This window comes from Saimiri boliviensis, chromosome 21, assembly GCF_048565385.1.
Source record: "Saimiri boliviensis isolate mSaiBol1 chromosome 21, mSaiBol1.pri, whole genome shotgun sequence".
Lineage (NCBI taxonomy): Eukaryota > Metazoa > Chordata > Mammalia > Primates > Cebidae > Saimiri > Saimiri boliviensis.
In genome coordinates this window covers 23804070-23818483 of record NC_133469.1, presented here as the reverse complement: position 1 = coordinate 23818483, position 14414 = coordinate 23804070, and the positions used below count along the sequence as shown (strand labels likewise).

The 14414-nt window shown below is 48.4% G+C and overlaps 1 protein-coding gene across 2 annotated transcripts in view; it reads right to left on the bottom strand.

Moving 5' to 3' along the window:
* Positions 1-14183, bottom strand: part of UFD1 (ubiquitin recognition factor in ER associated degradation 1) — a 30192-nt gene extending 16009 nt beyond the window's left edge. Inside the window, exons 1-6 of one of the 2 annotated variants that reach the window (XM_003942668.3) lie at positions 14073-14183; positions 10438-10570; positions 10040-10072; positions 7091-7212; positions 3187-3317; positions 421-493 (exon numbers count right to left, since the gene is read on the bottom strand). In XM_003942668.3, the coding sequence (XP_003942717.1) occupies positions 421-493; positions 3187-3317; positions 7091-7212; positions 10040-10072; positions 10438-10570; positions 14073-14075 (495 nt within the window). In that variant the 5' untranslated portion in view covers positions 14076-14183. Of the gene's footprint in view, positions 1-420; positions 494-3186; positions 3318-7090; positions 7213-10039; positions 10073-10437; positions 10571-14072 lie in introns of those variants that run through there. The other variant, XM_010330505.3, reaches the window with a different exon arrangement.
* Between the last annotated feature and the right edge of the window lie 231 nt (positions 14184-14414).

The window sequence follows — 14414 nt, the reverse complement described above, 5'->3', positions numbered from 1 at the left end:
ACATAGCACTTGACCCCACTGCAGGGCCTGTCTGCTTCTGTGGGGCAGGAATGCCAAGGACAAGGACCCAGCAGGCTGTTTCTGTGTCTCCAGAGCCCCGCAAAGGGCTTAGTTCAGATTAGAGGTACGGTGGGGACCTTTCAAACCAAGATAGAACCAGCAGCTTTGCCACCAAAGTACACAGAGGTATGACTAACAAGTCTACCAGTGTTTCCCTGTAAATGCAATCTATCCTCAAAACAGAGTCAAATGAATTAGGGCTCTAAATATGAACCCATGAAAACTTAATAACCAAATAGTAGGCAGTAATTAGGTGGTAAGATCCAGACATATCCTGCTTAAAAAGAAGCCCCATTCAAACATCTGAATGGACACTGCAGGTGGCTCTTGCCAGGCATGACCTGCATGAACTGGGCTCACCTTTTCATTATAGTTGATAGCAATCACATCCCCAGTGGTCAGACAGGCAAAGTTCCTCAGTGCGTTTTCTAATCTGCAGACGCACTGTCAAGGCAACATGGCAAGATGGATACCTTAAATCTGAAATAAGTTTCCAGGAAGCGTTAGATGATTACTAACAGGTAGAGACTGTACCATGCTGGTACTTAAAACACGAAGCTTTAATAGAACGAAGTACTTACTACTCGGCAATAGGGAAGGATAGAACTCCTAACATGCAGTAATATGGATGAATCTCACAAATACCAACCCGGGGAAAGGGGAAATAACCAACCACAAAAGGGCAGTGAGATTCCATCCATACAGAACCCTGAGAAAAACCAATCTATGAAGATGGGAGGTAGCTGAGAGGTCTCTGGACCAGAGGGTCAGCTGGAAACTGGCAGGAAAGGACCTTCAGGGAACATGGAAATGTTCTGGTTTCACGGGTGTACACATTTGTCAAACTAGCTGATCTGTGTGCATTTTACTGTATACAAATTATACCATGGGATTTAAAAAGTCCTACAGGAGGACAAAAGAAAAGATTTAATGAATCAGATAGGTCCTCTCAAACATTCCTCAAAAATAAAAAATGCTTTCATTTATACTTTTGTTGTTTCTATCTTTTGAGCTGGTAAATTTAGAGTTAATAAAAATTAAAATTAAAAAAAAGAAACCAGCAAGTACTTTTTCTAACAGTTAAAAACGGTTGAACCCAAATATCCACACAAGGAAATGTCTATTCATGTAGAATATTTTAACTATGTCTTCCTCATCAATTTGCTGAACTACTTTACATAAAAAGGTCACATGAAACATAGCTCCAGAGCCTGCCACCGTGAGTTCCAACTCGAGGGTGAAAGAGTGAGGCTCTTAGGTTCACCTCGCTTGATATAACAGCTTTCTAGAACCACAGCAGCTTTGTGAAAAGCACCTTATGTGATGGACACTTGCTTTGCTCCATGAAGTGCCATGGTGCAGAGTGTCCTTCCCTCCACTCCTCCCATGACCCTGCCAGGGCCTCTTCTCTGACTTCCACTGCAGCAGCTGGAGGAGAGGAGCCGGAGCCCTCAGGTTGGGAACACAAGGCCTCTGTGGTGGGGCTGGCTCCCCACATGCCTCTGCATACTCTGGCGCCTGCTGTGCCACCAGCTTCCCCACTTTCTCTGCTTGAAGTCAAAACTGCTTTCATCCAGACCTCAGCCAGACCAGAGAACACCAGGCTGACTCTCAACTGACACAAGTTGACGCCCTTTCTCCAAACACTAACAAGTTAATTGTGCTGACAGAAACAGCATCTGAGATTAACCTGATAAGAAGTCAGCATTGGGGCTGGGAGTGGTGATTCCCGCCTGTAATCCCAGTATTTTGGGAGGCTGAGGTGGGTGGATCACCTGAGGTCAGGAGTTCGAGACCAGTTTTGGCAACATGGTGAAACTCCGTCTCTACTATAAATACAAAAATTAGCCGGGTATGGTGGCGCACACCTATAATTCCTACTACTTGGGAGGCTGAAGCAGGAGAATCACTTGAACCTGGGAGGTAGATGTTGCAGTGAGCTGAGATCATGCCACTGTACTCCAACCTGGGCAACAGAGTGAGACTCTGTCTCAATAAAAAAAGGAAAAAAAAAAAAAGAGCCTACATTGCAACACATGTAAAAACCCTAAGAAACTTATAAGTGGCTACAGCCACAGAGGCAGGGCCCACTCTTGGTCACTGACAGCCAAACAAGCACCTCTAGGTCAGACCTCTGAAGGACAAGTTAACCAGCTCTTCCCATAGGACATTCCCCCGCCTGTGGGACAGGAGGCTCAACAAGACCATCATGTCCAGGACATGGGCAGCAAGGACACACATGGCCCATTTGTACCCAGAGCACAACCAGCACTGCCTAGCTCCTAAGAACACACCTGGAAAAAGGGCTACTGGGGAGGGAGGCAGCTTTTCTTAACTTTCTACCTGTCTGTGTTGTTCAAGTACTTTTTTTTCAAGTATGCATTACAAAAAAAAAAAAAAAAAAAAAAAAAGAAGTAGAATGGAGTGGTCACTCTTACCATGATCTTTTTTTTTTTTTTTTTTTTGCCCTCACTATCATTACATTGAAAATAGGGTTTCACCACGATCTTAACAAGGCAAATTGGGCCCATGGAGCTAGAGATCTCAATCGGTGTACACAGCACCATCCCATACCTGCACTGCCTACTTCCTGATGCTATCCACACATACACCTGGCTTCTGACTTAAGTTCAGAGGTGAACATAAAAAATCAACTAGAACCTGACACCTTTGCTTTCTGCTTGCTGACACGGAAATTGCAGTCATTGGTACCTATTGGCCTGGAGTGAATGAGCTCTCAGGCTGGCATGCAGTGAGGCTAATGGGCCACTGCATGGCTGGGAGGGGGTGCTAGGGAGCCAAAGAAGGGGCTGGAGCTGAAGGCAGATGAGCTGCTCCCTCCTTTCATTTGTGCCAGGTGACACAGACCAACTGAAAAAAGGGCTTCATTGTGGTCTCCAGGAAGTGTCTGGAAAGTGACAGAGGCAGCCCAGACAGCAAACAGTGCACTCGGCCAGAGCCTCGCAGATGTGCTAGCTGAACGCCATTATCTCAAATCATAACTTGAATCACAAACAAATGTGTGATCCCCAAAGCAGGCACAGATTCAATAAAGTACATGAGGTTTAACAACCACCAGCACACTCTCCTTTGTCTAGAAGAACTCTGCTTATTTGAAAAGGATACACAGCTTTGGGGTTGGTGATGTCCAGGAAGTCAGGGCTCTGAGGCTGGAATTTGGAATACGTGGCCACTTGTAGGTTGACGCTCTCCACCTGGACCAGGCCCCCTTCTTCCAAGAGCAAGTTCTGCATCATCTGAAAAGAGAAAGAGGTTACATGAGACTCCTAGAGATGATGTAGCCTCCACAACCACCACTCTGTATATACTGGGCAGGCCAGTCTTACCTGGGTCCTTGAAAGAGGAACCTGAAGCAAGATAAGTAATTTGTTATACTATGTCAGGAAGGAGGGGAAAAAAAAAATCAAGTGATGTGGAAGGAAGGAAGCCAATAAAGGGGTGCTACTGAGGCTGCTGCAGCACGCAGTATGAACACATCTCTGTCGGGCCACCTGGTTGCTCACTAGTTCCAGGCCTCCCAGGGGCAGTCACCCCCCGTACTTCCAAGCTGTCCCACAAGCAACTTATAAGGCCCTGGGGCAAGAAGGGCTGCAGGACAAAAGCAGCATAGGCAAGGCTGACCAAGCAATGCAATGGCACACCATAGGTGAGGCCAAAAGATGGTGACAAGGTCCCAGAGGTGCCTGCTGTGTAGGTTATAAAAATCTGACAAAGCCTTCACATGCCTCTATTAAACAACCCAACAAGGTAGACGACAGCTGAGGAGTGAGAGGAAAAGAGATACACAATGCCCAGGAGTATAGGGCGTGCAGGGAGCCCAGACTCAGGTCAGGGGCTCTGTGTCCTGGAATGAAATTTTGCTTGTCTTATCTGAAACCATCTTTTTTTTTTGAGACAGAGTCTTGCTCTGTTGCCACGCACCAGTCTGGAGTGCAGTGGTGCAATCTCGGCTTACAGCAACCTCCGCCTCCCGGGTTTAAGCAATTCTCCTGCCTCAGCCTCCCGAGTAGCTGGGACTATAGGTGCACGCCACCATGCCCAGCTAATTTTTGTATTTTTAGTAGAGACGGGGTTTCACCATGTTAGCCAGGATGGTCTCGATCTCTTGACCTTGTGATCCACCCGCCTCGGCCTCCCAAAGTGCTGGGATTACAGACGTGAGCCACCGTGCCCGGCCCATCTTAAAAGGAACATCAGACATATAAAGAAGTAGAGACAACTGCACGAGAGCCCCCACGTGACCAGCCCTGACAGTTGACAGTGCTCACAAAATGGCTCTGTCCATCGATCAGCAACCTCCCTCTCCCGGTCCCAGGCCACACTAGATGCCCTGAAGCAAATCCCAGGTATCACCTCTCTTCAACAATGTTTCATCGGGAGTGGCAGTGAGAAGGAACAGCCAAAAGAAGAGGGGGCTGAAGGCTGTGTCACAGATGAAATGGAGCTCATGAGGAGGCGGAGGCATGCTGAGGCCAAGGCTGTGTCTGGCAGGCTGTGCCCAGGCCACAAAGGAAGCCTAAGTGGTGGATCCTATGCAGAGGCATGCAGAGGACCCCAGGCACTCATGCTGACAGCTGACTGTCAGGCCAGGAAGGGCAGAAATAGAGAGTGGTCACTCTACCAGACGCCACATGCAGGTACAGAAGGATGCAGAGGCAACTGGCTTTGGTAACTGGGGTCTGGTATACCTGGGAGTGATGTTCTAACAGGAAGTACTCTAAGGCTCGGAGTCAGCCAGCCACAGGCCAGAAGCACTGTCCCTTAGGGAAGATTTATGTGGGAAATCTGTCAGCAAGGGAAAGGATACTGGGCTGCAATTGCAAGCCTAAGGGAAGTCTGGCCAGGGATGGGGGTGGCTTCCTCAGCCAGAGGCAGGACACTACCACAGGTGATGTGAGGAAGAGAGGCAGAGGTCAGACTAGGGCTTGAGGTGAGAAATGGGCTGCTGGAAGAGGCCTGAGAGCAGTAAGCAGGCAGGAGGAGCTGACGCCTGGCCCTCCCCATGCAGCGTTTCAGAGCATAGAGCACAATGCGCAGCCAGGTAGGCCTTGGCTGTAAGGAGAAGGGCCAGCGCCTCTTCCACACTGGCTCGCCCTGAAGCAGCTTGGGAACACTGGAGGGATGGAGCCCGCCAACCAGCCCAGAAAAAGCACTGGTTCACACGCCCTCCAAGACAGCAGATGGGGGACACCTGGCACCCGTTTGCCCAGGCCAGGAGCTGGAAGGTAAACTCAGGAAGAGGTAGCCTGGTGGCTTCACACCCCAAGCCAGCCCCAAGCTACCTAAAGAGGCTTTCCAGGGAAAAAAAGGGGTTCAATTAGTTGCCTGGTCTAAAGCAGTCTAACAGCTTAGACAAGTGGCCACCCAAGCTATGGGTTAAAGGAGAAGCCTAGTATCACCACCTCCTCTTATAGGTGAGCCGCAGAGGGGACTGGGCAAGTAGTCATTGCCTGACACTTCAGCTACCTAGAGTGGCTTCAGTGACCAGGTGTTCTACCAGATGAGCAGAACATGGCCTCAGGCCCCTGGGGACACCTGCAGACAAACACAAGAATAGTAAGGGGCTAAGTAGCAAATACTGGGGAGGGCAGGTAAGCCAATCCGGGCTTTGAGGCATAAGAGCCCCCACTAAAGGCCAGGGTGGGCAGGCCTGGTCAGCTGAGGTGAGGAGACAGCATGGGAAGGTGAGGCACTAGGTGTGATGGGGATGCAGGGCTCCTGTGGGGAGACAGTGGCCAGGCCCAGACTTTGGGAAGGGCCCTGGGACCCAGGCTGAAGAGGACGGCCACTGCCGCTGCAGCATGGGCAAGATCACCTGCTACAAGAGGAAAGGGACCTTCAGAATTTCAATTCATATTAATCTTTTTTTGAAACAGAGTCTCACTCTGTCACCCAGGCTAAAGTGCAATGGCCCAATCTTGGCTCACCGCAACCTAAGCCTCCCAGGGTTCAAGCCATTCTTCTGCCACAGTCTCCCAAGTAGCTGGGATTACAGGTATGTACCACTATGAAGGGCTAATTTTTGTATTTTTAGTAGAGACAGGGTTTCACCACGTTGGCCAGGCTAGTCTCGAACTACTGACCTCAAGTGATCTGCCCACCTCAGCCTCCCAAAGTGCTAGGATTACAGGCATGAGTCACCGTGCCTGGCCAGAATTCCAATTCATATTTAATCTCAGAAAACATGAGTTAAGGCCATCCCTTCTGAACATTTCGTGTTCACCATGATATGGCATCAGCTGGAGAGGTGGGCTGTGCTTCAGAACACCTCCTTGGTGGCAGCCAAGCAAGCACTCTTGAGAGTTCCCAGGCCACAGCTCATTGTGGGGTCCCTCAGTATGCCTGATGTAATTCAGCACAAAGAGAAGGATAAGCAGGTCCCTCTGCAGACTTCCCTAAAATTCAGAGCAGAGTGAGGAAAAGGAGCCAGGTGGGCCACAGCTACCTGTGTGGAACTCTCACTGCTGTAGGCTCCTCCCTACAGCTCTGGCATAGTTCTGCTCACTTCTCTGAAGGGTATAGCCTCAAGGGCAGGTTCTGGTGGCTCTTATGCCCTGGATGTCCCAGCCCAGATCTGCAATGACATCCTTCAAATCAACTTTCCACAGAGAGCCTGCATGTAAAGAGAAAGGGCGTCATTCCCACGGCAGCTCAGTTGAGAGATTTGGGAGACTCAGTTAGAGGTAACTGAAAACACGACGCCGCTCTGACAGACTACTAAGAGTCGGGGGCAGGGGAAGCATAAAAACCTCAAACACCCTACTTACTAGACTACCTAAAAAATACTCTTGTGCTCCACTATTTTTTTTTAAAAAGCCTCACCCAGGAAATCACAGATGAACAGCTCGGCTGTGGTTTCTGGGCAACCAGTTGTGCAACTATCAAAGCCTGCCCCCACAGCACAGTGGCCCAAGGGTGCGTCCAGAGCCCAGAAGCCCACGTAAGGCACAGTGCACCAGTGTCTCTGCCTAAATGGCTGCTCTCCAGAGACCCTGGCAGCCCCACTCACCCAGTGTGGGAGGTAGCAGATGCCCTCATCAGCCACAAACTCCAGCACGCCACAGTGCGTCATGCGGTCCGAATTCTTATTGGTAAGTTTGAACAGCATGGGATAGGTAATGTTAAGTCGGCCTGAAAAGAAGAGAGAGGTTATGAGGCACAATTCCTATGACGGGAAACCTGTTCAGCCCGTGCCTTCCCATAAAAGGAGCCTCCCCACAACCCTATCCCTCAAACCCACACTCCTCTGGCAGATGCATCCCCCTCTGTGAGAGCACAGTACATGGCTCAAGGAGGAGCCTGGAAATGTTCGGCAAGTTGGTAACACAACCCTGGAATAGACTTGTGATTTTCTGAAGTCAACGTTTTAAAAAGTGATGTGTTCATTCATTTATTCATAAATCATTTCAGTGCCAACCATGCCCTGGACAAAATCTCTTCCTTCCAAGGTTGCTAGTTTGAAGGTAGAAACCTAACAAAGAAAACAAGCACACCCAGATGTTGCAGGTGCTGTGGGCGGGAGGGGGTAGAGCTACTGGGCTAGGCTCCTGGAGGCCAAGTTCTTTAGGCTGAGCACTTGGCGGGCAGGCCTGGGAGGAAATCCAGGCAGAGGCAGCAGGCTGGGCAAGGGTGTGGAACGGAAGAGCAGCCCAGGCAGTTCAGAAATGGTGGGCAATTAGGCAAGATAGGCCAGGGACAGATGTGGGAGTAGTTGGGAAGGGGAGGGACACCACACGGGGTAGAACCTAGGGCCCAGGCTCAGCAGGCAGGGTAGACTCTCAGCAGGGTCATGATAAAGGATGCCTCCTCTCTGGGGATCCTTGAAGTGAGGGCTCAGAGCAAGGCAGAGGCAAGTAAGCAAGACTGCTGGCATGCTGACCTGAGAGGTCCACAGGCCCAAAAAGGGGGAGCTGGCAACAAGAGGCAGGAAAACCCTGGAGACACAGGGCCGTGGGGGAGGACTGAGAAGGAACTGATGGGAGTGATGGTGTTTGCCATGTGTAAGGCCCTTCCTTGTTCAGTCTTCCCAGAACAGTCAGGTAGGTACTATCATTATTCCCTTTTATCTATGAGGAAACCGAGACCCACAGGTTAAGTAACATACCCAAGACCTCACAGCACACAAGTGGTGATGCCAGGATTCAAACCCAGGCTGCTGGCTTAAGTCCAGATATTCAACCATCAAAGCAGAATTTAGCTTGCTAGTTTAGGCATATATGCCAACAAAAATCACATTTAGTGTCAGATTCCACCTGAAATCTCCCTAAAAATTCTAATAAAGCAAATCGAGTGAAAAGCTTGGGCAGGAAGCTACAGAGAACCTCTGGGAGCAGCATGGAGGTACAGCAGGGGTAGGCACTGCCTCCTATCACCAAGGGTGACTCTCACACTGGCAGTAAAGGGGCCAGGACCTCCATCCCAGTGCACTTTTCAGCTGCAAAGCCATGGAGCTGACCTACAGCTGGTCGACAGTAAACTAGATTGGGCCTAATGAAAGAGACTCTAATGTCCCTCAGTCCACTGACTCTCAAACTGCATTTTGTGACTTAGAGGCTCCAAGTGCCCTGGGGCTCCCAGTCCCTCCGTACCCCCTCACTTCCTACAACTAGAGAAGATACTCTTATTTTATAAATTAGAGGACTTCCTATAGGATTTGGACAGAAGTTTCCCCCATCACTTAAAAGATTTGAACAACACTGATCTGAGCTACACCTCAAAGACCCAGCCCGAGTTTCTTCTGGACACCTGTGCCAAAGGTCACACCTGGTGTCTGTCTCCTGGTTCAGCACGTCCTGAAAGGAAGACCTTTCTAGGGGCCCTGTTCTCTCCTCTGTAATGACAGGGTCTTCGTGAGAACTGTGAACTCCATGGCACTGTTACCTGAGGTGAGGTTGGGCTGAGGCTTCCAATGGGTAAAGCCATAGCTGGTACTGGCTCAGTGGCCACCTCCCACCTTGTGGTTGGCATCAGATAGCTTGGGTTGTCACAGACACTGTAGCACTTCTGATGCACAGACACCGTGGGTGTCCCGAGTTAAAGAAGAGGACACTGAGGTTCAAAGAGCAGGTTCAAGCTGCTACTCTAGAGTCAGGCTGGGCAGAGCCTGAGGTGAGTCACACCATAGCCGGCACCTGTTCTCTGCTTGCTGCCACCAGAGGCCCCCAACACCAAGCATGAACCTGTCCCCCTGGCCAGCCCGTCTTCTGCCTCACAAAGGAAGAATTCACACCAGAAACACTCTTAGGTGTGGAAGGCAATGACTGCATCCTTGATTGGGTTGTCCGTGACTGAGATTTTCCATGCTTGTGTAGTATGAGGCTAGGGCATGGGTTTCCAGGTTGCTCTCATGGGATAAAGGGTCAGAGAAACAACCCCTGTGTGCCTATCTCACTCCTGGTAAGAGGCAAGAGCCCAGTAAAGAGAAGTGGCTTCTGCAATGGAAAACAATAGCTCAGTTTTTGACATGCTCAGGATGCAGTGGTGCACTGGGGAATAGAAATGGGGGTCTGGAGCTCAGGAAAGATGTTTGGTGAGGGGATGAGAAACCTGCTTTATAGTACCCTCTTGTAAGCCGACCAATTCTTCCTTTAGGAAAAAAAAATCTAGTGAGCCCAGCCAATGGCATCAGCTGCCCTGGCACTGTCCAAAGCACTTGATACTTGTACCTTCATTTACTCGTGACAGAATACTGAGGAAAGTTGGGGGAGGGGGTGATCAGGAAGAGGGGAATTACCTGAAGCACCCAGGGCAGTGATAAAGATGAGCGCTGAGGGGGCCTGGCCTTGCCCTAAACGCCTGTGCCCAGGTTCTCCCAGGCCAGCACATGCCCTCCAGGAGCAATTCACAACCAGATGTTCACAAAGCACACTGGTGTCTGGGTGTACTGAGGAGCCCATGCTGACTCCTGGTGTCCATATTTCTATTATCTAAGTTCTTAAGTCACTCCGAAGATACTTACTGAGTTGGTCCAGGGCTGAGGGCGGCATAATTACTGTGGAAAGAACATTTAAGAAATATTAAAAAAATAAAATAAAAAGAACAGACCAAAGGCAAGATGCAGTTTCTGTTATACCCAATAAAAAGTTTTAAACTGTTTTTAGGGTAGCCAGAATGTCACAGTGATCTTTCATAAAGAATCTTACTTGGTGTAATTTATTTTGGGAACTGAATGGTTATCAGCCATAAACCTAACCATAATTAGCACCCCACCCCAACAGAGCAAGTCTGGGATAAGCACCATTATCACAGTAACACTAGTTTCTGACTCCCACATGCAAGGTAAGTACTGTTGAAGGCTACAGCATTGCAGACTTAGGGCAGGAAAGGTTACTATTCAAAATAAAAACAAGCACATACTCTTCCCTCCTTTCTCCACATCTGACCTGTCATTAGGCCCTGCTAGCATGGACACAGAGAAGCAGCGGTACTGTGTGGAGAAGCGGTTTTGGAAAACCCTGGGAATCGGGTGGTCGAACATGTTGAAAGAGAACTAGAAGGAGGAAAGAGAAACCAGTATTAGAACAAAGGTACATTTATTCATGTCAAAACCCAAAACATGCCAGAGTAAGTACGGTGCTAAACATTGTCAAAGAACACAATGTACTGAAATCTTCAATGTAATCTTACTACATCTAAAAGAGGCAATGTCAAGCCTGCCCTGAACCTTTTTCAGGGCTGTGTTCCCATCTTCATCCTCAGGATCAAGGCCCGACCTCTTTCATACCTCAGAGACTTGTACTGACAGCCCCACAGACTTCTAAACTCCTGCCTGGGCTAGTTGCTCTGCATTGAACACTTTTCCTATTATCATTAATCTAAACAATATTTGTTAATTGAAACATCTCTATATGTGAGTGCCTTCTATCTGCCATGCTCTGACCTGAGCACAAGGGAAACACCACTCTAGTGATATGTGTCCACTAACAAAATAGACAACATCTCTATCCTGGTGGAACTGACACTTAAAGCAAGGGAGATATACACAAGAAAACACATGTGTGCCGAGCAGTTCTGAAGACAAGCAGCAAGTTAAGGAGACAGAGGGCTCCTGAGAATGCTATTTTAAATAGGTAGTTAGGAAGGGACTCTCTGCACAAAGACCTGAATACTATGAGAGGAAGCCAGGCAAAAAATAGGGAAAGGCATTCCAGGCAGCAGGAAGAGCAGGTACCTAGTGGTTCCACCCCTTCCCCTGGCTTCCAATTACCAACCTTTCCTTTCCCCATGAAGCCTCCCCTGCTCTGCTGAGGGTCAGGGCTAGTGCCCCTCCAGCGTGCTCTCACAGGACAGAGCAGATACATGCCACGCTATGTTGTGGCGCTTTCTTACATCAACAAGCAAAGCTAAAACATGGTGCCATTCAAAAGGTAAGATCCTTACAATTACTTGATGACAACCAGTTACAGATTTCTTTGTTCCTTCTCCACTCCCACTGCTTCATTTGAGTAGCCTTAAAAAAAAATTTTTTTTCCAAGGCTTAGCAAACATACATCAATCTGGTGTGTTCTCAAAGTACAGTATTCCTCCCATCACCGCCTCATATCCACAGGGGATATATTCCAACATCCCCAGTGGATGCCTGAAACTACAGTAATACCAAAACACATATATAATATGTTTTTTTCTTATATATACATATCTACAATAAAGTTTAATGTATACACTGGGTGTGGGGTCTCACGCCTATAATCCCAGCACTTTGGGAGGCAGAGGCAGGTGGATCACCCAAGGTCAGGAGTGCAAGACTAGCCTGGCCAACATGGCAAAACCCCCTCTCTACTAAAAATACAAAAATTAGTGGGGCATGGTGGCCCATGCCTGTAATCCCAGTTACCCAGGAGGCTGAGGCAGGAGAATTGCTTGAACTCAGGAGGCAGGGGGTGCAGTGAGCAGAGACAGCCACCACTGCACTGCAGCCTGGGCGACAGAGCAAGACTTCAATTACAAAAAAAAAAAAAAGTTTAATTTCTAAATTAGGCACATTAAGAGATTAACAAGTACTAAAACAATTATAACGATATACTGCACCAAAAGTTAAGTGAATGTGGTCTCTTATTTTAAAATTTTTGGATCATGGTTGACTTCAGGTAACCGAAATCATATAAAATCTCACAGTAGAATATACATTCAGAAGAACTGGAGGCAGAATCAAGAAGAGATTTTTGTACACCGCATATTCACAGCACAATTATTCACAGCAGCTAAAAGGTGGAAGCAACCCATGTGTCCAATGACAGACGAATGAATAAACAAACTGTGGTATGGTATATACAAGACAATGAAATAGTATTCAGCTTTGAAAACGAAGGAAATCCTGTCACATGGATGACCCTTGACGATTTCACGCTAAGTGAAATAAGTCAGTCACAAAAGGACTTATATTTTATGAATCCACTTCTAGCAAGTCCCTAGTATCAGCAAATTTAGGAGACAAAGTGGAACACAGGTTGATAGAGACTGTGAGGAGCAGAAAATGGAGAGTTACCGTTTAACATGAGTAGAGTTTCACTTTTGCAAGATGAAAAAGTTCTGAAAATCTGTTGCTTGTGAATGTACTCAACAATTTAACTATAGACTTAAAAATAGTCATGATAAAAATTTGTTTTAACCACAACTGAAAAAAAAAAATCTCTATTAGAGAAAATTTCTTGACTTGATTCCAAATATATATTTAGTAGAAGGAAGGCCACCTACTGACAAAGCAGTTTACTAGCAACTCCAAAATTAGCAAGCTGAATTAGCTATCTCCTAAAATGCAAACATAGCATGCTCCCGCCTAAAATCTCGGATGGCTCTTCACTCCCTGGCACTGTAGCACAGTAATTTTCAATCTTCTGCTTTCTTCTTTGAAGCAGCAGAATTCTGTTGAACTAAATCTTGGCCAGAAGCTTAACAAGAAAAGCGTTTCTAGGTGAACAAAGCCAGTACAGGGTGATGGCTTCCCCTGAGTGCTTCTCACTAGCCACCCTATCTAAGCCATTTCTTCTCTTTGAACATAAAAGGTAAATCCGCACAAAGGGGCAACATACTTAACAACCCGCCCGCAGTTTACCCATGAACACGACCTTCTGCCCCTTCTGTGCTGCTCCCGATCCCATATCTCACTTTCCTTTCCCCAGACCTAGCACATTGACTGGAATATATCAGCTATTCCTGAGTGGGTGAAGTCAAGAAGAGAAATAAGCCAGAGTTTGACAGTGACACGCTTGGGATAAAATGTAACAACCATTTCTTGTCTTTACTAAAATAAACAGGTGACAGGAAGACAAAACCATAGAGTGCTTTGCAGACAGAGACTTGGCTTCAACACTCCACTCCCTACTTTTGTGACTCGAATAAAATATCTCTGTAAAAGTTAAGTTTTCTCATGTTTAAAATAATGATCATCCTTGTTTCCAAAGGGGCTGTAGGGACTAAAAGAAATAAGGCGTGATGAGGGGTGACAGGTGTTAAAAGCTGCGTAACAGGAAATGTACTAGCAGGTATTCGCTCCCATCGTTATCTTTACGGAACACAACACCGCTGTACATATCCAAAGGCACGAACCCGTGGGCACGGAGCTCACGGAGCTGGGGCAAGAGCTGGGTGTCCCCCAAGAGCGAGGACGCCCGCTACGGATTCTACCCGGGGAGAGCCTGATTCTGTTCCCATCCCCAACAACCTTGCAACTAACTTTGGGTTTATGGAAACCTGTTGCGTGTCCAGCACTTGAGAAACCCACGAATGGACACAAACCTTCCTTTTTTTCGTCAGGGAGGGAAAGCTGGGCTAAGACGGAATGCGAGCCATGCTCAGGACCCGCGGACGCGACCACAGGCGGTTAGTGGTCAGGAATCCTGCCGGTGCCCGGCGCGGCCGATGAGTCCGACACGGACTCAGGCCCCGGTGACTCGGCACCTCCGCCGCCGTCCCGACCCCACCCGCCCCGCCTGGCCCTACCTCCGGCCCTGGTCCAGGCCTCTAGCCCCCTCCCGCTGCCCGGCAGCGCTTACCATGATGGACAACCCCTCGCAGACGCCGCTTCTCTCGGGGAACGCGACGATGGCACCCCGCCGCCGCCGCAGCTGCTGCTCCAAGCCTACCGCCCCAGAGGCTCACCGGAAGTGCCGGACCCGGAACTTGGAGGGGGGTGCCCCGGGCCAGGCGTCGGCTGCAAAAGAGAAAAGGCCAGGCGAAGGCGTTAAGTTCTAAAACACCCTCAGCACAAGCACTAAAATGCCATTTCCTGATTTACTTCCCCGTTTATAGGTACTTCTTAAAGTTATTTTTAAATTATGTGTTGATAGTATTCCCCTCCAAACGAATTTAGTAGGGCCCACCGTCCTTGCGACTAC